Source organism: Dipodomys merriami, unplaced genomic scaffold (assembly GCF_024711535.1).
Source record: "Dipodomys merriami isolate MVZ:Mamm:240054 unplaced genomic scaffold, mDipMer1.0.p SCAF_2, whole genome shotgun sequence".
NCBI lineage: Eukaryota > Metazoa > Chordata > Mammalia > Rodentia > Heteromyidae > Dipodomys > Dipodomys merriami.
In genome coordinates this window covers 63,519,418-63,545,526 of record NW_027203381.1, presented here as the reverse complement: position 1 = coordinate 63,545,526, position 26,109 = coordinate 63,519,418, and the positions used below count along the sequence as shown (strand labels likewise).

The window sequence follows — 26,109 nt, the reverse complement described above, 5'->3', positions numbered from 1 at the left end:
GGTGTCCTTTGCTTAGTGATCCTCACTTTGCACCTTTTCCAAAATGTCTGAGTTGCTGTGACTCCACAGTTCTTCTTACATATACTACTCTGCTGCCCGCCATCTGCTCACTCTGACCCTTAATCGTGTAGAACCTTAATTACTGATAGATATTCATAGCTGGTGTGTTTTCTTTTCTTAACTGGGCCATGTCACTTTTATGTGGTATTCTCAGAAGCATTGGGTCTACCACAGTTTTCTCTGTCAGGTGATCAAGAAGCCTTTTTTTACATGGGTAAAACATGCAAAGACTTACCTGTACATTGAGATGATGATGCTGACTAAAATCTCTACTCTTTATTTTCATCACAGAGCTACATTCGAATGATTGTCCTGCCACATTTTGGGGGGAAAAATCTTTTACCTATAAAATAAATGAGTGGAACTCTATAGTTTCAACAAGGCTTGTGGGCCAAATGCTCTGTGGTTGTTGGAAGGCAGTATTCATAAAACCAAAGCACATCTCACAGGAGTAACTGAACTGATAGGTTCTGACATGCCTCCTCAGTATTTCCTTCCTAAAGTATATTTTTTCCCTTAAATTTCAACATTCTCAGAAAAATTCAGGTGGATTGGAATTTCTTTCGAGGGTAGTCTGTTGGCTGAGGTACAAAGAATGTTTGACTTTATACATAACCTGTGTATACAGTAAAAATATTGCAGTTACTATGCAGCCTGAAGGTCATTGCTATGGCTGAGTATTTAAAAAGGTTCAGGTGTGACACCAGAGGAATTTACAAAAAATAAATAAAACTCACCCAACTGCCTTCTAACAAGGGCTTCTCAGGTTTGGAGTAGCCACTGAATGGTTTGATGGGTTAAAAATTTGAAGGGCCCTTAGACTGTTTTGGAAATTTCTTTCAGGAAAGGTTTTTGGGAGTCAATTTTGCTTTGACTTACAGCCATGGTTTATTCCTTTATATGAGCTGTAAGTGGGCGTTGTGAAATACTTTTTGAAGTAAATCTCCAATCTCTATAAGAGCAGAAGTTTATATTTCACAGAATAATTGGATGTATTTATGTTACCAAAATGGCAGAAGTGGAAAAACTTTTCATTTACTTGTTTTGTTTTTCTTGCATTTCTTTCAGTGGAGCAGTTAGGGTGGAATATTAAATTATCTTTGTAAGCATTGCATAGAAGGGAGATATCAAGCATTAGAAATGATTTCAGTAGAGTTTATTTGTATGTTAACTAAATCCTAAAGTTCTTTACATATCATTAAATTTGCCTGGATATTCCAGTGTGATTCTAGTACTGTTAACAGCATGCAGCAGCCTGAGGTCCAATTTATTGATGTGTTTTTCTCCCCTTCTAGTTTACAAGCCTTCTGCAGCAATCTACTCAGGAAACATGGGAGCTTATGGGGAAAATGGGAAAGAAGCCCATAATTCTGGAGGCTCAGTCCTTAGACTTCCTTAAACTTGTTACTTCATCATTTCACAGAACAATATTTCAAGACACATTAAAAAAAACCTTTTTTTTCAAACTACTCTCAAGATAATGCACCATCAGAAAGAATGACATTACCCCATGTGTTAGGAAATGGAAAGACTTGGAAAAAATTACATTAAGTGAAATAAGCCAGGCCCAAAGAAACATAGGTCCCATGGTTTCCCTTATTTGCAATAATTAGTATATGTCTGAGACAAGCAGAAGCGGTCAGATAAGTTGATGTTAGGCGAAATGAACCTCAAGATAAGGACTCAAATGGTTTTTCTTTCTTGTTATTGTTTCTAACATATTTATAAGATGATTTCTTTGTTGCTTTGCATGCCCCTGTCCCACGGCATTAACCCCTGTTTTCACTGTATTTGATGTTGGCATAATTTGTAGAAGGGAAGGGAAAAAACAAATTGTTTAAATAGCGATACAGGTGGATGGACCCTTTGCAACAATGAGATGTACAAGATGTTATGTCGAAAAACCAACTTTACAACTTTGGTGGGGGTGGGATGGGAAGGGATGGGAAGGGGAAACAAAGGAAGAAGCAACAATGCTTGATAAGAAATGCACTCATTACCTTGCTCATTAATTGTAATCCCTCTGTATGGTATTTTCCACAATAAAAAACTTATTAATAATAAAAAAAACCAGTCCTAAGTGTATATTAAGCTGTTTCACACTGCTGATTTTCAAAGGGTATTTTAGAAGTAGAAATCCATAAGGAATTTGTTATTGAGCTATTGTAGTGGACAATTTCAAATAATTGGGACATTGCAGTGTTTAGGGAAGAGGATGTGATTTAGCTGCCAATAGCTACAAAGCATAAACTTCAAGAATGAACAGTTAGGAAAGCAGCTTTTGGCTGTAGCAAAGTGATGGTTAGCCAGAACGTTTTAGTGGATAAATAACGAAGGAAAACAACATTTACCTCCCTTATTATAATGAAAAGCCAGGCAATAACAAAACATAAGAAATTAGTTAACAGAAGATAACATTTCTATACCATGAAGGTTACTAATAACAACTCTGTCCCAAAGCAGTTTTCTACTTGATGCTACGAAAAATGTTGGCATCATAATGTCTCTTTTAAAAGAATAATCAACAGCTTCTACATTGGGTTTAAAGCATAGGAGTTCATCACACATCCTTTTAAAGAATTTTGCATTTCTATTAGATAGACCCCCATTGAAGGATCATTTTAACTATTTTTAATGTTATTAGTAGTATTGTGAAGTACTTTGAAAACTGTAGAGTAATAGACAAAGGTAAATTCTTATTATTAACAAACAAACCTGACAACATACTGTCGCTACCGCCTCGACCAGCAAGGAAGACACGACACCGGACTCTTCTCTCTGCAGTTTATTCAGGACCTTTTAGTAATCTTCTGACCCCAACCCCGGGGAGAATTCCCCACAGCCTTAAGTACCCGCTGGGTAGCCAACCCTGATACGCCACGTGGGAATCACCAATAGGTTCAGGTACGCGGAAGCAAGCCAGATTCTTTGCCTTAGCCATGTAAGGAGTTGTTTACCACGAGAGCACTCGCCATCGGGAAGGCGGAGGGCGGAAGCCGGCGCCATCTTCCAGGTGCGGCCTCTCGCAGCTCTCTACAACATACCTTGTTCTCACTAAAATAATGGTTGCATAGGAGAGGAGTATTATTCTGTGCTCATATACAGGAATTGAAGGTTTAATTTTTTATCAAAAATTTCACTAATAAGATGATACATTATGGGTATGACTAACTCCATAGCCCTGAGGCTTCAGTAATCTTGGATAATGAAGTAGGTAGCATATACTGTCAAAGGAAATTTTCAACAAGGATTAAGGTTATGTTTCCAGAAACAGTAGCAGGAAGCAAATGTCAGAGAGGTCTTGGCTTTGGCTCTCTTTCCAGGAACCATTAGTCATCCTCTAACACCTCAAGGGACAGTGCTGGAAAGACTGCAGAGATTAAGAGGTATTCACTTGTTCGTTTGTACCCTGGCCTAGCGCTTAGGTCAAAAGCAGCAAGAGCACACCAACAAACCACAGATATCAATTTTCTTAGATCCAAGGCCAAGATGACTGGTCCACCTTCATAACTAAGATAGAACCCTCACGCCATTGTCTGGCAGCCATTCCCATTTCGGTTAATGTGCTGTTAGGAAGTTTGATGTTTTACAGATTGGTTGAAGGGACTCTGTCCAATTAAGTGTGCATTTATTTTGAGCTAACACTTTGATTAGTTTTTTATTTTATTTATTTTGTGTACATTTGTAATTGTAAAAGTGCTATACAGAGGGGTTACAGTTACATGAGCAAGGTAATGAGTACATTTCTTTTTTAAAAAAATGTTTTTTTTATTGTAAAAATACTGTACAGAGGGGTTACAATTACATGAGCAAGGTAATGAATACATTTCCTATTGAGCATTGTTGCCTCCTCCTTTGTTTTCCCCCTACCATCCCTTTCCTCCCACCTCCACGACTACCCCTACTCCCCCCTCACCCCCCTCCTCACAGCTGAAGTTGTAAAGTTTGTTTTCAACATACTGTCTTGTATATCTCATTGTTACAATGGGTCAACCTGTATCTTTATTTAAATGTTTTGTTTTTCCCTTCCCCTCCCCGAATTAGAGAAGTGAATATACAAGATGCAGGGCACCGGCATCAAATATAAAGATTTAAAGAGAAACTTCTCTGAAGAGTAAATAAGGACAGCCAATAGACACATGAAGAAATGCTCAACCTCTCTAGCAATAAAAGAAATGCAAATTAAAACAACATTGACATTCTACCTCACAACAGTTAGAATGGCTATAATCAAGAAATGTAATAGTAAGCAATGCTGGAGCGGATATGGCCAGAAGGGAAGCCTACTGTATTGTTGGTGGGAATGTAAACTTGTTCAATCACTTTGGAAAGCAGTATGGAGGTTCCTCAAAAGACTCCACATAGAGCTCCCCTATGACCCAGTAATCCCACTTTTAGGTATTTGCCCAAATGATCACAAACAAGGCCATACTAAAGGTACTAGCACAACTATTATTCACCATAGCTAGGCATTATTTACCATAGCTAAGATATGGAACTAACCCAGATGCCCCTCAGTAGATGAATGGATCAAGAAAATTATATATATATATATATATATATATATATATATATATATATATATATATATAATGGAATTCTATGCTTCCATCGGAAAGAATGACACTGCCCCATTTGTTAGGAAACGGAAAGACACTTTGATTAGCTTTAACATCAAGAGTTTTTGTTTTAAATAATCTCTCATGTGAAAAAGCCTCTTAAAATTTCTGCTTCTTCATTGACTACTTACCCAGAAAGATAAGTTTGATTTAGGTAAGAGACTACTGAGAAAATTTAGCTGACCAAATGTGTTGTTGCAATGAGCTCATAGGGTAAGTTGGTTCACAGAACTATCCATCATAAGTGTTTAAGATGTAAGCAAGATACTAAGGAGGATACAGTTAGGCCACCTGCACAGCCATGTTCATTGTAACACTATTCACCATAGCCTGTCTATGTAATTATCACAGATTCCCCTCAATGGACAAATGGGTCAAGAAAATGTGGTATGTATACACAATGAATTTGACTTGTCCATTAGAAAATAAAAAGATCTTACCTCATTTCAAAGAAATAGAAGGGCCTGGAAAAAAATCACAGTAAGTGAAGTAAGTCAGGTCCCCAGAGAGACAAAGGTTGCATGTTTTCTCTCATAGGTGGAAGCTACAATTTACAATTTACAATTTACTTATTTATAAAATAAGTAAACATTTTGGGATGGTTTGCAAGTATACACAAATGTATTCACTGAATTTGGCAGATTTGGGGAGGAACTCAAAAGGTGTAGCTCCTTAGAAAGTCTAACTCACAGTCCAACTAAATAAACACAAGAAAAAGGGATACTTAAAAGGGAAGAGGTGAGGGCAAGGGAAAGGAGGTAGTAGAATGAAGAGAAGGAGTGAGGGGAATTCAGTCATAAAATTCAATGTCTATACCACAAAATTAAGAAAATTGAGGGAAGGGGTAGGATTAGAATAATGAAAGGGGTGGCATTGATCAAGATACATCGTATTCATAAACTGCTTCATTAAATGGCAACTCCTTTGTACAACCACTTAAATATACTAAATATATTCAATTTAAAAATTTTTTGAAAAATAAAAAATAAAATATAAGCACCAGATAAGAATATCACTGGAGAAGTAACACAGTAGACTCTATTAATCAGACTCAGGACCATAAGCAATTGAAGAAAAGTGCACAAGTAGTGTGCCAAAATAAAGTACTTTAAAAAGACATATTCTTCCTTTCCAACTTATTCCACAGAGGAAATGTTACCCTTTAGAAATCTCATTTCCCCTTTAATCCTTACCAAATAGCATTCTGAATGCTATAAATATTTACTAATAACCATGACTACATTTTAGGCTAACATTCCCTAAATGCAATGAGGAGTTTATTTTCTACACCACCACAGACACCTAACTATGTGTTCTAGATATTTCCAAATGTTCTACCTTGAAATGCAGGGGGGAAATATTTAGAATTTTCCCTTATGATGAAGATAAATCTTTTTTGTTTTTTTTACCAAATTGTATCTTTTCTGTGTCTGAAAGGATTTTGATTTACTTGACTAAACCAAATAGTTTTATAATTAGATTTGCAATGGAATATTCTTTTTAAAAAATGGGAGGAAAATATACCAGCTTATGTTAGACATATTTGAAACTCAATTTAATTACTGTATGCTTGTTAAGAAATGTACTCATTATCTTGCCCATGTAATTGTAACCCCTCTGTACAGTATTTTCACGATAAACATAAGTAAATAAATAAAAGGAAAAAAAGATAGAATTTAGTTCTGAACTTCTGTCAAGGCTAAACAGATAACACAGGATGTTATGTAGTTTTCATTATATGCTGAAGTTAGTTTTCTAAATTTGTCAGTGGAACAAACTCTTATTTTTCTTTGCTGAATATTTCTTCATACAGAAAACAAGTCTGAATATTGTCTTTCTGTAAGTTATATTGATAAAAAGGAATTATATTGCTAAAAAGGAAATAAAATAGAAAGTCATTTTTATGTGGCTAATTTTTCAGTTTTCTAAACATCCAAGTCTATTTTACAGAAATATTTAGGAGTTACTTAAGGTACAATTCACCTGAACAACCTGGCCTTTATAAACTTTTGAAAAACCACAGTTTGTAGGAGTTGATTTAATCAAGTGAGTCAAACAAACTGCTTCTAAACCAAGATTATTCTTTTAATATGTTTGTAATTCACTTCCAAATTCATTTAACTCTTTTGTTTTAGGAAGAACAATTAACTTGGGTTAATAAGAACTCAGAGTAACTTTGGAGACTTTTAACAAGTGAAAAATTATATGCAAAAAAGTCCTGTGTGTGAACACACACATTTTCAACAAAGAAATGTTTAGGTTGACTCTGATGACTCCTTTTTTCTTCAGCTAGTGTACTAGTTGGAACTTAAGCAATATGCTATAGTTTCTGTCTCTGTCTACTTGCAGGCTTTGTCAGTTGGTAAGCAACACTTATGTGGTCTAAAAACTTCTAATGATTGCTCAATTGGGAAACTTGAGTGAAATTTAAGTAAAATGCCAAGGCAAAAATACATTTGCTCATGAAAAGATAATGGATTATTTTCTATAAATTCTTTTTTTTTTATTTTTTATTGTGAAAATACTGTACAGAGGGGTTACAATTACATGGGCAAGATAGTGAGTACATTTCTTATCAAGCATTGTAGCCTCCTCCTTTGTTTACCCTTCCCATCCCTTCCCAGCCTCACCCCCCCACCCCCCCCACCCAATCCTCCCCCCACCCCACACCAAAGTTGTAAAGTTCGTTTTGGACATGACAACTTGTATTTCTCATTGTATCCTTATTTAAAGGACTTGTTTTTCCCCTTCCCCTCCACAAATTATACCGACATCAAATACAGGAGGTGAATATAAAGAAGGAATTATTTTCATTGAGCCTGTTGATGTTTGATTAGAAGTCTGGAACTTACTCATTTTAGAATTGTTTGTTCTCCTCAGTGTCCAAAATCTCATCAGAAGAGAAAAAAATGATGTCAATAATTTCCTTTTGAAGAGCCCAGTGGTCTTGATCTGTCTAGTCTTTTAGAATCAGGATTTCTCTTTGTTAGATACATCCCACAAACTGCTATAAATGTCATAGTCAAATTATTTCAGCTCTCTATCAGTCCTATTCAAAAGAGAAGGGACTTTTTGGAAACTTACTTGTTTTTGTTTTGTGCTATGCACATTTTGAGTTCAAAAACATTGCTGTATAGAGATTGGGAAAAAATGGAAAGGAATAAAAAAAGAAAGGAGGGCAAAGAGAAATGTGGGGAAGGGAGATGGTGGCAGGCCTGTGCTGTCCTATTTTTATGTCATAAAGTGAAAACATCAAATCTGACCCACTATTCTCCTGCCCGCCACAAAAATCAGTTAAACACCTAGTCATAGTGTGTGTAAGATCTTGCTTAGTCCTTTGTTTTCTTTAATAGTTTTCTATTTTAGTTAGGATGACATTCTAATTCTTTGCCATAGCTTGTAAGTGATCTGCCCTCCCTTTTCTCAAATCTCCCTCCATAGTTTCTACTCTGCTTTTAAAACCTTCCAATGCTTTTTCCAAACGGAATTTTCATGTACTTTATTTTGCCTGAAATGCTCTTTCTCCTCTTAAGTTTATGACTGGTTTCTCAAGTTTTCATTCTAAGCTCTAAAACAGCAGAGAGATCTTCCTTGACTAACATATTCAAAGGAATCTTCCTTTGCTGCCCAAACTAAAAGTTACGTTTCTTCATTTATTCTTTCATAGCACTTGGCATAATCAGAAATTACTTTCACTGATTACTATTTGAGATTTTTCTCCTTTGATGGTAATCTAGGAAGCAGGCCTTTGTTGTGACCAAATAATTTATCTCAGGGTCTAGAATAGAGTTTATGCAAAATAGATGTTCACTGAATATGTGAATAAGAATTTGAATATGGCTGGGTTACTGGACTTGTATGTGTTCTTCAATAAAATAGTAAATTAAAAATGTATCTAAATTAAGTTCAACTGGAAAAAAATTGACTTACTGACTAATCTGAGGAGTCACACTGGAATGATTGTAGCCTAATTCTGGAGGTCTTCTTTTTCAATATTGTTCTGTTTTGTGACACTGAACCCAGGGCCCTGTGCATGCTCAGTACATGTAGCCCATCTCCATTCTGAACTCTGTGGCTATCCTGGTGCAGCCTGTGCAATCTCTTCTGTGGTCACTGGATGGCTCCTGAAAATATTTGAGTAGCCAATGTGTGTTTGGATATGCCTGCTCTATTCCCTCTGTGGTTCACGACACTATTGTTTATCAATGTTAGCAAGGTATTAATTTAGTCAGTATTCGTTTCTTTTTCCATGCAGCAAGACTGCGACATACAGTTGTACATCTGGGCTGCCTTCAATCTTGATAGCCTGACTGAGATAGCACAGAGCCTCGCGAAGGTGTTTCTTACTATATTTCTCGCATCTCCATGGGCTGTGCCTCCCTTAAACTGTCTGATCGAATCTTCATGTCAAATCATTCCACCTTGCTTGAAAGTTTTACAATTAATTCTGTACTGAATAGTATCACTCTCATATTAGAGTCACTTTTCCTGTGGGTTTGTTTTACTTATGTAAGAAGGGAACTCCAGTTAGGTGCCTTGAAATTCAGTTTGCTTTTGGCATGTGTCAGTGCAGTAATGGATGATTCCGTCATTTGTTGAGCTCTAGTACACCCATGGCCTTATGATGATCTTTATTTAATAATATATTACAACGTATATACGGGTACACATGGAATTTTCTCATCAAGGCCAGGAGTGTGAATTTAGTTTCTCAAGGAAATACAAATATATCAGTCTTCCAGTCAAAATAATTATCTAATTTTAGAGACTAATTAAAAATCCAGAGCCAGCTCTGTCTTATGGTTCAATGGGAGGTCACAGAATCTCCTTTATATTTATATGGGAAGTTTAGTATTATGTTGCGTACTGAATTGTCAAGAAGGAAAGCCCCAAATCAGCAGAAAGCCAATGTGCTCAAATTATAGACAGGAAACTAGTTTCATCAACATTAGATTTTGAACACCACCACATCATATTGGTCTGTGATAACCAGTCCCTTTAACTGTCATTGTGAATGATGTCTTCAAAGATTTATTTTTTATTAGATTTATAGCCTTCAGTGTTGTATGGTTTATGAGGCACATTGTCATTCCATATGCTTTTAGTCTATTTGATTTTAAAGGTTCTAATGTTTTTTCCTGTTTACCAAGACTTAATTTATATGTAAACTAGGTAGAGAAAAAGGATAAATCAGTTACATATCAATAAGAAGTGATAACAGACACCAGGTTTCTCTGAATTAGTGGCAGAGCTTCAGCCAAGACAGACAATCAGGAAAATGAACATAAAGATAAAACTGATTCATCAACTTCAATGTCTGGTGCTACAGAATCAAAATATGTCTGTGCTAATCTGTTCTACTCTTTTCTTCCAGTTTGGCTATTACCTGGCAACAGTTTTTACCACGCAGAAGTATATACATACATATCTATCCTCACAAATTATCTGCTCTTAGCAACCATACTTTCTACACCTCACTAATGGGAGTAAATTCATATCTTTGAGGTACATAGATCATTTATAAATTGCATATTATTGTTATTTCTGAGTGCTTTAGTATTTCTGAAGCGCAGTCACATATAATGCATAATTATATATTTTCCAAAATCCTATTTAGTTGATGGTGATAAGAAGTTTTATGAGCCTTTTGTGTTTCAAAGAGAATAAAGCAGAAATATTTAGGTTTTTTCCCCCAGATTTACTTGGCCAAAATGTGTACATACTCATACACAATTGAGAACACAGTCTTTTTATTTTCTGCACCCATACATTTGTTACTATGCAGGTATCCAAATAATATTTGGATGTACTGGTACATAGGAGTAAGGATAATGGATAATGGGAAAGCTGGCTTCAGGCAAGGTTTAATAGAAGGGGGAGGTCCATTGTTAAGGACATGAAGATTAAATGGGAACATAACGTAATTGCTATTAAATGAAATTAAGGTTACTTGATTGTGAATTGAGTAATGTGTATTATCTATGATGAGAACTGGTTCTTTATATGTCACCAGACTGCAATGACTGAGGACTTAAAAATCCACGTATTTTAAAATCATGAGTTCTTAAGATAGGAAGACTAACTGAATATTATATGTACCCTGAAATTTTATCATTACTTGCTCAATAGCAGTGAGTTTTCATGTTTAAAATATAGATCAAATGTATTTTGTGTTTAGCCATGAAAAAACTTACTAAAGTGAATATTTGTTTCATTTTGTTTTTCTGATAGGAGGTAAATGGATCTTTCCGTAGACTATCCCCATGAATGTCTAAATGTTTTTTTTTTTTTTTTATGAAAGCCTAAATTCAAAAACATTGGAGGTGACTGGTGGCTCATTCCTGTAATAGTAGTCACTCAGGAGGCTGAGGCTTGAGGATCACAAAGCCAGCTAGGGCAAAAAAAAAAAAAAATCCCTGAAACTTTTGTCTCCTATTAACCACCAAAATATCAGAAGTAGAGGTGTCTCAAATGATAGAATACTGGTCTTGAGAAAAACAACTAAGGAGCAGTGTCTACACTCTGAGTTCAAGACCCAGTATTTTGGCACGAGCATACATGTGCATGTACACACACACACACACACACACACACACACACACACACACACACACACACACACTGATGTTATAAATTAAGCTAATTCAATTCTATTTTGTTTAAAATACCTCATTTTTTTTTTTGTAAATAATGGTCCTAAGTAGTTTTAGGAAATATCTGATAGTGATTACATTTTTAAAAATCCTTCCATTTGCATTAATGAGAACTACATGAATTGGGCATCTTTTATCATTGGACTAATTTACAAGTAGGGGTAAATAACATTTTTTTTCTGTCAAGACCAATTTGGGTATTTATCACATTATTTGTAAGCCATATAAAATTATCAATACAGGCAGATGGCCACAGACAGCGAATGAGACTCATAGAAGCATATGTGTTGCACTAAATGAGTTCATTGGCCTTACATGACCCTTAGGCCAAAGATTCCACACTTCTGATCCAAATTTATCATTTAAAACATCAGCAGTATGTTTGTACTATTTTCAGGATTAATGGAAAAATGAACAAAAAGAACAGCAATATATACTTGCTTGTACATACAATATATGCTTGTAAATAAGACAAAAATTACAGAAAATGTGAACTGGAACTGAATAATCCTGGCAGTTTGTGGCTTTGATTAGTCATAAAGCCAACATAAGTTTTAGATTCAATTTCCTAGAAGACATTGATGTCTTAGAAAAGTGAAGGAAGCATGGCCTTGTTTGTGATCCTTTGGGTAAATGCCCCAAAATGGGATTGCTCTATGTGTAGTCTTTTGAGGAACCTCCATACTGCTTTCCAAATGCTTGAACAAGTTTACACTCCCACCAACAATGCAGTTAGTAGATTTCTTGATTATAGCCATTCTGGGGTGAGGTAGAATCTCAATGTTGTTTTGATTTGCATTTCTTACTAAAGCTACCAGCACAACTCTGTTTATTGCAGCATTAGTCTCCATAGCTAAGATATGGAACCAACCCAGATGCCCCTCAGTAGATGAATGGATCAAGAAAATGTGGTAAAAAATATACACAATGGAATTCTATGCCTCCATCAGGAAGAATGGCATTGCCCCATTTGTTAGGAAATGGAAAGACCTGGAAAAAATTATACTAAGTGAAGTAAGCCAGACCCAAAGAAATATGGGTCCCATGGTTTCCATTATTTGCATCTAGGATAATCTTACCAGACAAGTAGAAAAGGTCAATAACTATGCACATATGACCATATAAGATGGTGCTAAGCAAAATGAACCCCAAGATAGAAACACAAGAGGTTTTATCTTTGTTACTGTTGTTTTTAATATGCTTATAATGTACCATGTGATTTCTTTTGTTTCTTCTATATGTTCTCCCCCCATGATATAACCCCTGTTTTCACTGTATTTGATTTCAGTAGCCTGCATCTTATATATACATTTTTCTAATTTGGGGAGGAGAAGGGAAATAATGAAAGGCTGAAACAAGGATACAGGCTGATGCATTGTAACAATGAGATGTATGAGACACTATGTTAAAAGTGAACTTTACAACTTTGGGGGTTGAGGGGAAGGAAGGAGTTGGGTAGGAAGTAAAGGAAGGGATGGTTAGGGAAAAACAAAGGAGGGGGTAACAATGCTCAAGAGGAAATGGATTCATTACCTTACTCATGTAACTGTAACCCTTCTGTAGAGTATCTTTACAATAAAAAAGAAAATAAAAAAGAAAAGTGAAAGAAGCAAATAACTTGAAACATAATACAAAAATGCATGTTTTATTTCAAAAACACATATTAACCTCCTGGTACTAAAATATGGAGGTGGAATACTATATAGTAGAAATCACACATATGTATGTACTGGTGCAAATAAAATGTGAGAGTATGTGAGTATGTGTGAGTGTGTGTGTGTGTGTGAGTGTGTGTGTGTGTGTGTGTGTGTGTGTGTGTGTGTGTGTGTGTGTAGTAAATCTGCACTGGCTCTTGGCCTTACCACTTTCAAGCCATGTGACCTTGGATTGATCAAGTTTACAGGGCAGTATATTCATTCTCTCTTTTTCTTTGGTTTCATAGCTTAACCAGTTGGAAAAGGCAGTGGAAGCCGCCCATACATTTTTCATGGCCAACCCTGAACACATGGAAATTCAGCAGAACATTGAGAATTATCGAACAATGGCTGGAGTGGAAGAATTCCAGTTGGTAGATCGAGAAGCCAAACCACACCTTGTGAGTTCTGGGACACTTACCCCTACCACGTGGAATTGAATGCTCAATGTTTTATCTTATCCAAAGCATATTACTATGAGTGGGTATTTCAAATCGATTCTCAATTTTCAGTAATGATTAAACCTTCAGAGATTTCAAATGAACTATTGTAATTATCAGGGTTAAAAAATATGAAAGAATGGCGATTGCTTTTAAATTAAAGTTTTTAAAACACTGAAATCAAAGTTTTAAAAATGGAGAAGAAATAATGAGTATTACCTTACCCATGTAACTGCAACCCCCTGTACAGCCTCCTTACAATAAAATAAACATTTTTTAAAAAGAAATGGAATTAACTTGGAAAATCAGTATACACAAAAGCCTAGATTATAATGATATCTATAACCCCAACACATCCCCCAAACAACCAAGAAACAGGAAAAGAAAAGGAAAAGAAAGGGATAGAGAACGATTTTAGTTGGAATTTGGTAATTCCTGGAAGTAGGTGTCATTTCCATACAGATCTGCTCTTTTGCACTTACTTGTCTATGGGCCTACCTAGTAGCAAGAGGATTAGAATATACAGTTTCTGTGTCTGTGGGAGGATGGTGCCATTGCAGTTCATGGGTTCAGTACGGCCCCTCTCACGTGCAGTTAGGTAAGCCCTGGGGAATTCCAATTTGTGGCCCGTGCAAAACTTCATCATTCTGCAGCAGAGGATGTACACATCCCAGCTTCCTAAGTGATCCCAAAGCTGCCTACGGCTACTCTTTACAAATACTTTCTTTTCTGTTTCTTTGAAGGAGAGCTACAGTGCAGGAGTGAAACATTACGAGGCTGATGACTTTGAAGTGGCTATCAAGTATTTTGAACAGGCATTAAGAGAATATTTCAGTGAAGATGTGGAATGTCGAACTCTCTGTGAGGGACCTCAGAGATTTGAGGAGTATGACTACTTACGGTATAAAGCTGGTCTGTATGAAGCCATTGCAGGTAAAGCTTATTTTTCCTCACTGTGTACGTTCCTATTAACAAGTCTGTGCACCTGTGTTGCAAAAAATATTCTTTCAATAGAGGAATGCATATAAACATGTGAAAGACTTTGGTATGCTTATCCCATTCTATTTCTTGATAAATTTGGGTAATATTGATGACCATATTCAATAATTGTCAAATTCATTCATAGGCATTGATATGTCTATTTATAATAGTTTTATTTTTATAAGTCAAGGAAATTACTATAAGCAACATTTTACTATATTACAATATTTTTTACTATATTTTACTATATTTACTATATTTTACTATATTACAACATTTACTATCTTACAACATTTTTTGTTTTATTGTATTTTATGCATCACAAAATATGGACTTCTCGTGTAAGTAGATGGAGATTTACCTTGTTTTATGTAATGACTATTTTGTGAGTACATCATAATTTATTCTGATAATCTAGTCTTTTTTGTTGTTGTTGTTTTGTCAGTCCTGGGCACTGTCCCAGAGCCTCTTTGTGCTCAAGACTAGCTCTCTACCATCTGACCCAGAGTGTGACTTCTGGCTTTTTCTGAATTATTTATTGGAGATAACAGTCTTATAGACTTTCCTGTCTGGGCTTGCTTGGAACCTTGATCCTAATATCTCAGCTAGGAGTAGCTAAGATTACAGGTCTGAGCCACCAGCATCCAGCTTGATCAGTCTTTTATGGATAATTATTCACTTTATTGCAATTTTTCATTATTGTGAGCAATATAGTAGCAAACACATTGGGCTTGTCTTCTACAATTGTGTAGAAGAGTAGTTTACTGAGTATACAAATAGTATTTTAAAACAGTAGGTAATATACATTATATAGTATTAGAGGAATTAGGTTTTTTGTCATTTATGGAAGGAAGTGAGTTCTCTGCTGTATGCCATATACAAAAAAATCTGCTTGCATTAACAATGGAGGTGCGAAGAATAAAAAAGAAAATTAGGAAGATATTTGTATAATATTAAGAGAGGAAAGTGTCTTCTAGACAGCAAAGAACTGAAGAGAAAGACTTTATCTGAGACACATATATATTAATTTATATGATAAACTAAACTGATTTACAAAAGACACATGAAAAATATTGTAAATGTTTTGCATACTTATTAATTTTCATGTAAGAGGAGCTTGCTAATAATCATTAACTAAATATAATCATTAACTAAAATGTATTTTAGTTATTAGTAGTAATAATTGCCTGTATAGAACAATCAGAAGAAACAAAGCATTTTACATATTTGTATTTCTTTTAACACTCTAAGCAACTTTGTAGATAGATACTTTGGTATCTACCTTTCTTATTGGCTTCTTCTGTGTCTGCTCCAGTGAATGAAAAGGAAGCTTTATTGAATTTGCGGGGTACAAGGCTGGGGTAGGAGTTTCCCTGTCTGTGAAGGAGGAGCCCATGGAAGGTTCTTGTTTGACCTTCCTGGCAGAGAGTCTGTTGGTGTGGGCACAATATTTGCTCAGTTGACAGCATGGAACTTCAGGAGAGCAACTGTTGTGTTTCTGGGCGAGCTTGATGATGACACCCGATAGGTCAAACCAAAATTCAGGATGTGCTGTACTGGTTGCTGTAGTCATGATGAGTGAATCTATCTCCTAACTCTTTGCCTACAAATACAAAAGGACGCTGGTCAGCTGGGGATGCCCTCCTTAACTTAGGTTTGGCTTTTACGTTTTTGATGGTGTCACAGGGCTCAGCCTATTAGGAAGGATTTTGTCTATCAGGGTTTTCCCACAGATGTATATCTCTGTGTCCTTAAAGATTTCTACTGGAAAGATAACAGAGGGAAATTATTCAATCAATATGTTGTTCCTGGATATACATATACTAAAAATAATATTCAATTGAAATGCAAATTATTGGAGTCAATTAATTTTTCCCTGTTTCCAACATTTTGACAAACCTTAATATAAATGTTTTAATAAAAAAGTGAACCAAGAGATACATCTAAGGACACGGACTAGACAGCAATGTCATGGAATAAGTTACAAACACTATGAAACACACGTTATTAGCACTTTCTTTACATTTCTATTTCCGTACACTTTAATAGTTATTATTCATCTAGTTTGAAGTCCCAAGTTCACATCTACTTCTGCTTTAAGCTTCCTGCTTATAATGACATCAAACATCTCAGAGATGCCAAATTTTAGTAATGATGTTATGTCAACCCATCCAACAATAAAATAATAAAACAGTGCCAGGATCAGATGAGAACCATAAAGTAAATAACACACACTTGTCCAAAAGGGCTAAACGAAGCTTTAAAAAAATTAAAGTCAACACATGTCAAGAAAATCAGGATACTTCTCAACAGCTCGCAACTACTAACACCAATGTTCCTTACATCAACTTTCTCAGCCAAGACATGTTACTAGAGTCAACTTACTTTCCCAATTTCTTCCATTTTCTAGCTCCCTAAAACAAATTTATACAGTAATCTCTAATCCAATCCAAAGAAATTATCTTTCAGTCTTCTTAAATTTCTAATCCCATCTGATTTGTTGTTAACAAACTAAACACTACTATGTCCTAACCCCAATTTAGAATTCCAGGCTCTCATCTTTTTTAGTACAAACTTGCATCATCTTGTAGCTGAACTACTGTGACCACCCCATTGCTGCTCATAGTATAGAATCTATGTTTGATTCTTAACAGACAGAGCTAAAACTCTATACTCACAGAGCTACATAACTATTCTCCCTCCTAGGTTAGATTCCTCTTAGGAAAAACCCAAATCATTGCTGATGTTCACATGTAAGATCTCATTCTTTCCCCCTTTCTTTCTCTTTGATGCATATCTTCTTTCCTTAATTTAATTCCTTGGAGATGCCATACTCTTCTCCTTGCAAACCTAAACATCTTTTTGTATATCGTATGGCTACAATACTGTCTCTCAGTGCTCAGTCCTCAGTGCCTAAACTCAGTGACTAAAAGATTCTCTGTATTTAATCATTTGGAAATGGTCTGGCCTCTCCTTTCATAGTTTACTATGTTGTCATTTTGGGGGAACATAGGCTCTTCCTTCAGTGTCACATTACCTCTACATACTGTCTCCATGAATGTCCATGGAGCAATTCTGGCAAGTGTTCCAGATCCATTGTAGGAAACTAACTGGATGTTTTCCACAAATGATGGGCAAGGTCACGGTAGCACATTGGGTTGCTAGCAAGCTTAGAAATATTCTAGGTTTATTGTTATCAGTAACATCACCATTATTTTCTTGGAGGTATTAGGGTTTGAACTCAGGGTCTTGCATTTGTTAGACAAGTGCTCTACCACTTGTGCTATACCTCCACAGTAGGTTTTCTTCCTTCCTTCCTTCCTTCCATCCTTCTTTCCTTCCTTCCTTCCTTCTTCTTTCTTTTTTCTTTCTTGCTCTCTCTCTCTATGTCTTTGTGTGTATATGAGAGTGCACACGTGCACACGTGTGTGTGTGTGTGTGTGTGTGTGTGTGTGTGTGTGTGTTATGGTTCTGGGGTTGAACTCAGGCTAGCACTTTACCACTTAGCCCATTTCCACTTCTGGCCTTTTTGTTTTAGTAGTAGTTTTATTGGACATAAGAATCTTGTGGACTTTCCTGACTAGGCTGGGGAAACTACAATCCTTTCCTCAGTAGCTAGGATTACAGGAGTGAGCTACTGGCACTTGGCTAGGTTCTTTAATTTTTTAACATACCACTACCATCTCCATTGCCATCATCACAGCTTTCAATGAAAGAGAAAATTCCTTTTTAAAAAAGTCATAATTGCTAAGTCTAAACCAAATATTACCAATCAAAGAAATATGTAAAGCTTTTTGGAAATCTGAAATGTCTCCAACTTGTAATAGGAAGGAAATTTTAAAAAAATCTTCCCACAGAAGTGTCTTGGATCTCAAACTGATTAAAAGTGTATTAAGTCAGGTGTCAGTGGCTCATACCTACAATCCGGGCTACTCAGGAGGTTGACATCTGAAGATCATAGTTCAAAGCCAGCCCGGGCAGAAAAATCCATGAGACTCTATCTCCAGTAAACCACCAGAAAACTGGAAGTGACGCTGTGGCTCAGTGGTAGAGCACTTGCCTTGAGCTGAAGAGCTGAGGGACAATGCCCTGGCCCAGAGTTCAAGCCCCATGGCCGACAAAAAAAAAGTGTATTAATTGCCCAATGACATTTTAGCTGAAAAGCAGGCAAGGAATACAACTAGTAAAGTGTTGCCATATCTTACTATGCAAATTCTTACATGGTTCAAAATGTTCTAAATTAGGAGAACAGCATTTAAGATACAGAATGCATGAGAAAGATATAATACTTAAAAATTAGAGTTAAAAGTGACTTTAAATGTTGCTGAAAACTACAAAATGCTGCTTAATGTGGCTCTTTATTAGCCGATGAAGCACTGAAAGACATTATTTTGTCCCTCTTAATCTGTTGCTATTTATAGTCTGCTTTGAATTTTTTCCCCCTCAGATTTAGACAAATTGATAGGTATATCATCCACCTTTCCCTTTGGCTTGGCATTTGGGATCAAATGGAATGTGTCTTAGAAGATAAAGAGGAATATAAATAGTTATATAGCACAAAACAATTTGAGATTGTTTGTTGATTCCTTATGAAATGTAATGAGGGTTTAATTACAAAATGTTAATCAAATAATAGAGATCATGCTTCCCCTTGCATCTCCCACATGGACTTACAAAGTGCCAGGTTTTGGATTCTGTTAGCTGTGGCTAAGTAAGATTGATTAACTTGGCCTCATGAATCTGGATCATTACCTCTATCCCCCCCTTCCGCCCTCCCCCCACACACACACCAGAAAATACACCTTTTCTTCCTGTTGGGTCCTAAAATTGCTCTGCAACATCATGCAGATCCAAGCAGAGCTCTGACTGCACAGAGAACCTCTTGAAAGAAGGCAGTGGTGGTAAATTAAATTGTACAGCCATGGAGTCAGCAATTTTTTTCAGCCTTCTCAAGGGAATCTACTTGGCCCTAGCATGAATGAACCATTCTCTCCCTAAAAGAGACTCCCTCCATGTTCATTGTAAAAATCAATATTGAGCAAAAGGGAGGAGCTGTTTTCTTCCCTGAGACATTAGCCACTTGTGTTTCCTTAGCACATGCTTTGATGAGATGGAGTCTAGACAGAGCTAAAAGGACATGAAAATCCTTCCACTTCACAGCCTTCTCCCTGTCTGCAAGTGAGAAAAACGAGAGCCATGAAAAAAGAAGAGCCAGGAGAAAAAATTCTTTAACTTTCATCCATCCTTTCCTTACTTTATCAGTCCTGTTCAAGAATAAATTGTCTCCAGTACTAGAGTATGTAGTGATCGGGTATTGGACTGATTTGTAAACTGGACAGAGTAGGTTGTCAAGAAACAATCATTTAAAAAGAAAGATTCCCATTTAGGAAACACTAGTTAGAAATTCTTGACCAGGAAAAGGAGCATTTGAGGTTTCAGTTTTGCACCTCTGCCTGGCTCTTCCATGTAAATAGGGATTCCATTCTCTGAACAGTTTCTTCATGTTCTCATCTGAACCCTGCAATTCTCAAGTCAGGCTCGCTCAGTCCCTCTACTGTAACCAACAAGTGATGAGATAAGGAAGTCCATGTTCAGCTGGGTGCAGGTGTGGTGGTATGTCAGAAGGGGTAGGAAAAGGGTAATCAGGAGAAGAATAGGGAAAAAGAGAAATGACCAAGAGCAAAAGCCTGTGGGATTTAGTGCTAGTCCAGTAATCACAGGTTGGGGCACAGTGCCAAGTCAGTGTGAGGTTTTCAGGTAGAGATTGATGATAATGAGGTGGGTTTTTTTGTTTTTGTTGTTGTTGTTGTTTGTTTGTTTGTTTTTGAGTGTGGTACAGTGGCAGTTGTATTCCTGAACAGCCTGGGGCTCACCCCTGCTCTTATCTTCCAGATCACTACATGCAGGTGCTGGTGTGTCAGCATGAATGTGTGAGGGAACTTGCCACTCGCCCTGGCCGCCTCTCGCCAATTGAGAACTTTCTTCCCCTGCATTATGATTACCTACAGTTCGCCTACTACAGAGGTAAACAGTGTGTCATCCACAATGACCTGTCAGGGCTGCTTTTCATCATTGTTTACAGCCCACGTTTGTCATTCAGTCGCCTGCTTTTTCTTTCCTTTACCACCAAGGTAATATAGTTGTATGCAATTCATTTTCTCATTTTTTTTTTTCCATTTCAACCCACGGTAGCTCTAGACGAGAAAAGCAGAAGGCAACACCACAAATGGGCAAACTACAGAATTTATTACCACAATAAATATTCTGCAAATGCTACTAGAGACACACCATATGGCTTGTAAAATTAACTTTTTGAACTTAGTTTGATGGGAATAATTCACTTTGGTGAAAGTCCCAATGTATAAGCCTTCTTTTTCCTGTTTCCACCAAGTGGTTTCTTATTTATACACACAAAATATTACAGTATATATACATAACAGTTACACATAGAAATATATTTCCTCTTCTTTTACATAAAAATCAACACACTGTTTATACTACCCTCTCCTCTCTGTGCTGTTTCTTCACTTGATACATGACAGTTTTTTTAAAGTAGGTTAGACCTATGAAATTACTGTTTTCTTAGGTAAAAATGAACCTTAACAATTTTATGCAGTTCAACTTAGTATTAAGAGATCATTATCATCCACTTTTCTTCACATCTTTCTGTCTTATTGTTCTAATTTATATGTGTACTCTTGTCAATGAGCAGTTTAATTGCTGATTATCTTGGCTTCTGCAATGAACATTCAAAATGAATAACATTTTATATGTATGTCATTGCATATCTGCACACAAATATCCATAGTATAAATATCTGGGAGTGAAATTGCTGGGTTTGGTGATTTACTTAGAGATGTTGCCAAATTTTTGTCCATATGGTTTACATTTTCTGTGGCTAAACTTCAGAATATATTATGAAATGTTTAAAGAATCTTCAAACCATGGGGTAAAAATTCGTCTCAATATAGATTTATCTTATTGAGAAATAGATAATGAGGATCATATCTCCTGCTTGAAAGCAATTAATAGAATTCTGGTTGTTGAGATTAATTTTGTCACGTGGTCCTATGTCTTTATTATGTACACAAGTGATTTGCTGAAAGTCACTTAATTCCTGGGTCTGTGCTTTTCTCATTGCTTCTCACTGACACCAGCCAGCATCTGTGTCCTATACAGAGGTCAATAGGAAATAAACTACTTCCCTTTTTAAGTAAAAATAAGAAAAAAGTATTAGCCAACATATGAAAGCTACTTTGGCAAGTCCTTTTCTTTTCCAAAGGTAGAACATTATTCATTCTCCTGGCAATGAAGGCAATTACATATCATGTGCCTGTCATGAGCAGTGATTAAAAAGAAGTTGAGAGTGGGTTGTTAGCATTCTTATGAAAAGTCAGAGTCATCTCACACACACACACACACACACACACACACACACACACACAAATTTGGGAAAAAAATTCTTTTAAAAGAAATTCTGAGGGGCTGGGAAGGTGGCTTAGTGGTAAAACGCTTGCCTTGCATGCATGAGGCCCTGGATTCAATTCCTCAACACCACATAAACAGAAAAAGCCAGAAGTAGCACTGTGGCTCAAGTGGTAGAGCACCAGCCTTGAGCCAAAGAGCTCAGGGACAGTGCCCAGGCCCACAGGTCAGGCCCCACGCCCAACCAAAAAACAAATCTGTGTCATGACCTATTTGAAAAATACAACTTTTTATAATTCTGTTCATAACAGCTAGATATGCATAAATATTCATTTTGTAGTAACTAAATAATTCTATAACAAAACTGAAGCTATAGAGATAGCATAGTTGAAACTGGATTGCTTCTTTTGGTAGTTGGCTGTTATGGTTGAATGGTGAGGGATTGCAGTAGTATTTGGGGAACTCTCAAAGAAACCTGCCATGAAAGTACTACTTCACAACACCCTTTACAGCAAGAGAAAACAGGATTTTTAAATCACTTTTATTATTGGTGTGAAATAGTACCTTATTGTATTAGAAGGTCAAGGTCAGGATATTTTCTTAATCCAAAGTTAGTAGGGGGGAAATAAGCAGAATTAACTCATACAGTTCTCTGTATTGATTTGAAAAAAAACACCAACAAGCATTTTCAGGCAGAATGGCTGTTGATTTACACCAAACATCCCACACCAACACTGACAAAATGTCCTCCTTTGTGAACACCTGAAATCAGTTTCCGCCTTCTTTCAGGAAGTGTTTCTGCTCACTTTGGTCACCCCCAGCTTATGTTCCCACTGTTTTGTTTTCATGATTACTACTCACATGAATAGATAAGGTGGCATCTCTGGGTAGACCTAATCTGAAACTATTGGTGCAACACCTTGGCCTTCCAGTTGGTGAATACGTGAAGGCCTTGGAGTGTGCCAAGGCCTATCTTCTGTTCCACCCGGACGATGAGGATGTGCTCGATAATGTGGACTACTATGAGAGTCTGCTGGATGAGAACATCGACCCGGCATCCATCGAGGCCAGAGAGGTGAGATGAGTGTTCTGAGAGTCAGGTCCATTCTGCTTTGCACACTAGGAAGAACTGATTTAAAAAACGAATACATATGCATGTATGTTACATATGTATATACCTGTGAGACTCTCAGCTTAATAAACTACACAAAAAGCCTTTAGTGGTGCTATGGCTTAAGAGGTGGCCTTGAGTATAAAAGGCTCAGGGATAGCACCCAGGTTCTGAGTTCAAGCCCCAGCAGGGGTTTGAAGTCAGGGCCTTGGCGCTGTCACTGAAGTCTTTTCACTTGAGCCGCATTGCTTCCAGCATTTTGTTGGAGGTGGTGGTGGTGGTGGTTAATTGGAGAAAAGAGTCTCACAGCTTTCCTGCCTCACCTGACTTGGAACCACAGTCCACAGATCTCAGCCTCCTGAGTAGGTAAAACAAAAACCTGAAATAAGGATACAGGTTGACCAGTTGTAAGGTGTGGAGGGAAGGGATGGTAAGAGAAAAACAAAGGAGGAGGTAACATTGCTCAATAGGAAATGTACTCATTACCTTACTTACATAACTGTAACCCCTCTGTACGGTATCTTTACAATAAAAAATATACTAAAAATATATTGAACAATTAATAAAGATTCCAGAACTTAATTCTTTCAAATTGTATTCATTCTCTGCTATCTTGTGGAAAGGTGTTAACACAGGGACATTTTTCAGTTCATTAGTCAATATCTAGTGAAAAATATTTTCATTTGAACACTTATGCTTCATAGCTGCAAGATACAAATGTCTTAGCTGTAAGCTATAAATTTTCTTTCTTTTTCTCTCAAGGATTTGGTGATGTTTGTGAAACGTCATAAATTGGAATCTGAACTGATAAAGTCAGCTGCAGAGGGTCTGGGATTTTTATATACAGAACCAGTAAGTGCAAAGTGGGAAAGGGAAGTTATTTTTGTTTATTTAGTAAAACAACTTCTCAGAGAAATTCTCATTTTTAAAAAAAAATTGGCATCCCCATTTAACCCTCCTTACCTTAAAAATCAATGTGGTAGGAGTCTTAATACCTGGACATTATATCTCCATACCAATGAGATCCAAAATAAATATATTTGTTAGAAGTCTTTTGCATATGATTACATTTGCAACCCTCTTTGGGATACAGTCTGTCATATTTTCCCTGTACATCTTTTCTCCATGTGTGTGTGTCAGTACTAAGGCTTGAACTCACGACCTGACCTTAGCCTTTTCACTCAAAGCTGGTGCCTTAACATGTGAGCTATAGCTCCATTTCTGGTTTTTTTGCTAATTAATTAGAAATATAAGGTATTAAGGACTTTTCTGCCTGAGCTGGCTTCAAACTGAGATCCGTAGGTCCCAACCTCCTGAGTAGCTAGGATTACAGACAAGAGCCAACACTTACTGAATTTTTACACATTATATGGATACACGAATGACAAAACTAACTACAACTCATCATGTGCTATCTCTCCTCTTCTCATGTTCTCTCCCAGATATTGTTCATATTGAGACATTGCATCTGCAGAGCTGGTGCAATGGTATAGATAGATTTTTGTTCTCATTTTTATTTAAGAAGCACTGTAACGTATATGTATATACAAATATTTAAATTATTTTAGCTACATATTTAGATCCCATGTGCAATAATTAACTCTTCACCTATTGCTGGAAGTCTGAATTATTTCTCTTTTCAACCATACGCAAGGCATTAAACATTTTCCTCTCTATTGAACTATAAAGTTAATATAACTTCCCAGGACTGGGATTACTGTGCTATCAAAGGATATGAGGTTTAAAGTTCTTGGAGTAAATTGCTTTTCTGAGAGAATTGTTTTGATATCTTTGCCATTCCTAGGAATAAATAATAGTACCACTTTTCCACTACTTGTCAGCAGCAAGAAATCACATGTATTATTCATGCATTACATAGAAATCTTTGTCATTTTAACTTGAGCAATTTTATGACCAATAGAATATTCCTTTACCTATAGCATTAACTATTTCCCCTTTAAACAACCTTGACATATGTGTTGTCCACTTAACCATCACTTACTGAATCTCTTCCTCAGATACTACCCATGATATATTGAATATTGAATATATATTTATGAAATCACTTTTTATGGTATAGTCGATCTTCACCACAGGTTTTCTACTGTCTTTATGACATGTTTATACTGGCACATTTTAGACAATTAGATTCTTATAATATTCTTAATGAAACACCTCCAATCTATTTATCTTGGTTTTTTATTGGCTTATCTCAGTTATACAGGATGGTGGATTTCATTGTCACACCCCCTGTACCATTCCCTCTAAGAAATGGCATCTCTGACAGGTTTTATTGTTCAATTTAAATAGTTGCAAATAGTTTAATTCCATGTCATTTAATCTTCTTTATCTTTTCTCCAAATACACCTTCTCCCCCTCCTCCCCTTATACTCACAGTGTCCACACCTTTAATATATTTATCCCTCCATTCCATTTTTTTCAATCAGTTGTATTGAATTATATTTGAATATTTTTTCTACCACCAGATTCCCAGTAGGCTTTGGGAACTGAAGGGCAGATGCCAAAGCTAATTGCAAGCTACTTTAAATTCATTTTGTACTTTTCAGAATTGCATTATTCTTTCAAAAGTCTTTCTTTTCAACATTTTGTAAATAAAAATATTTTTTTACATAAGATGCATGTTTCCAAGTATTTTAGGTCTCTTGATTCTTTTAAATGCATTTTTATTTTTATAAGTGATATTTTAATGATAAAGTTGCATTTTTCTTAACTAAAAACAGAATTATTGGATCAGCTATGGAGGACGGCAGGATGAGAATCGGTGAGTGTCCTATCACATATTTTTTTCATTTTAATAGGAAGAAATAATTGTGAGTTGGATGATGGTATACAGAACTTGGGTTTCTTCAGTTGGAGGATAAACATAATTAAGAAATTTGAGCTCCAAATTAAAATTTCTCATTCCTAGTCCCAATTCATCCAATTATTTTTATATTATTTTCATGATCTTTCTTCCTGGGTCTCACTTTTTTCTCAAATGAAGGAGTCTGATTATCTTTTCTATGAATGTCATCATTCTGAGACCCCTGAACCAGAAGAACTTGGATGCTATTTTTGATACATTAATAGAAAACAATGTATAGATTTTGTTTCTTTCTGGTGGCG

The 26,109-nt window shown here is 36.2% G+C and overlaps 1 protein-coding gene across 1 annotated transcript in view; it reads left to right on the top strand.

The window, feature by feature from the left end:
- P3h2 (prolyl 3-hydroxylase 2) overlaps positions 1-26,109 on the top strand; it is a 171,130-nt gene that overhangs the window by 114,662 nt on the left and 30,359 nt on the right. The window contains exons 2-7 of the mRNA XM_070029825.1: positions 13,275-13,427; positions 14,210-14,399; positions 20,340-20,471; positions 22,805-22,947; positions 23,746-23,835; positions 25,725-25,765. Of these exons, the coding sequence (XP_069885926.1) occupies positions 13,275-13,427; positions 14,210-14,399; positions 20,340-20,471; positions 22,805-22,947; positions 23,746-23,835; positions 25,725-25,765 (749 nt within the window). The remainder of the gene's footprint in view (positions 1-13,274; positions 13,428-14,209; positions 14,400-20,339; positions 20,472-22,804; positions 22,948-23,745; positions 23,836-25,724; positions 25,766-26,109) is intronic.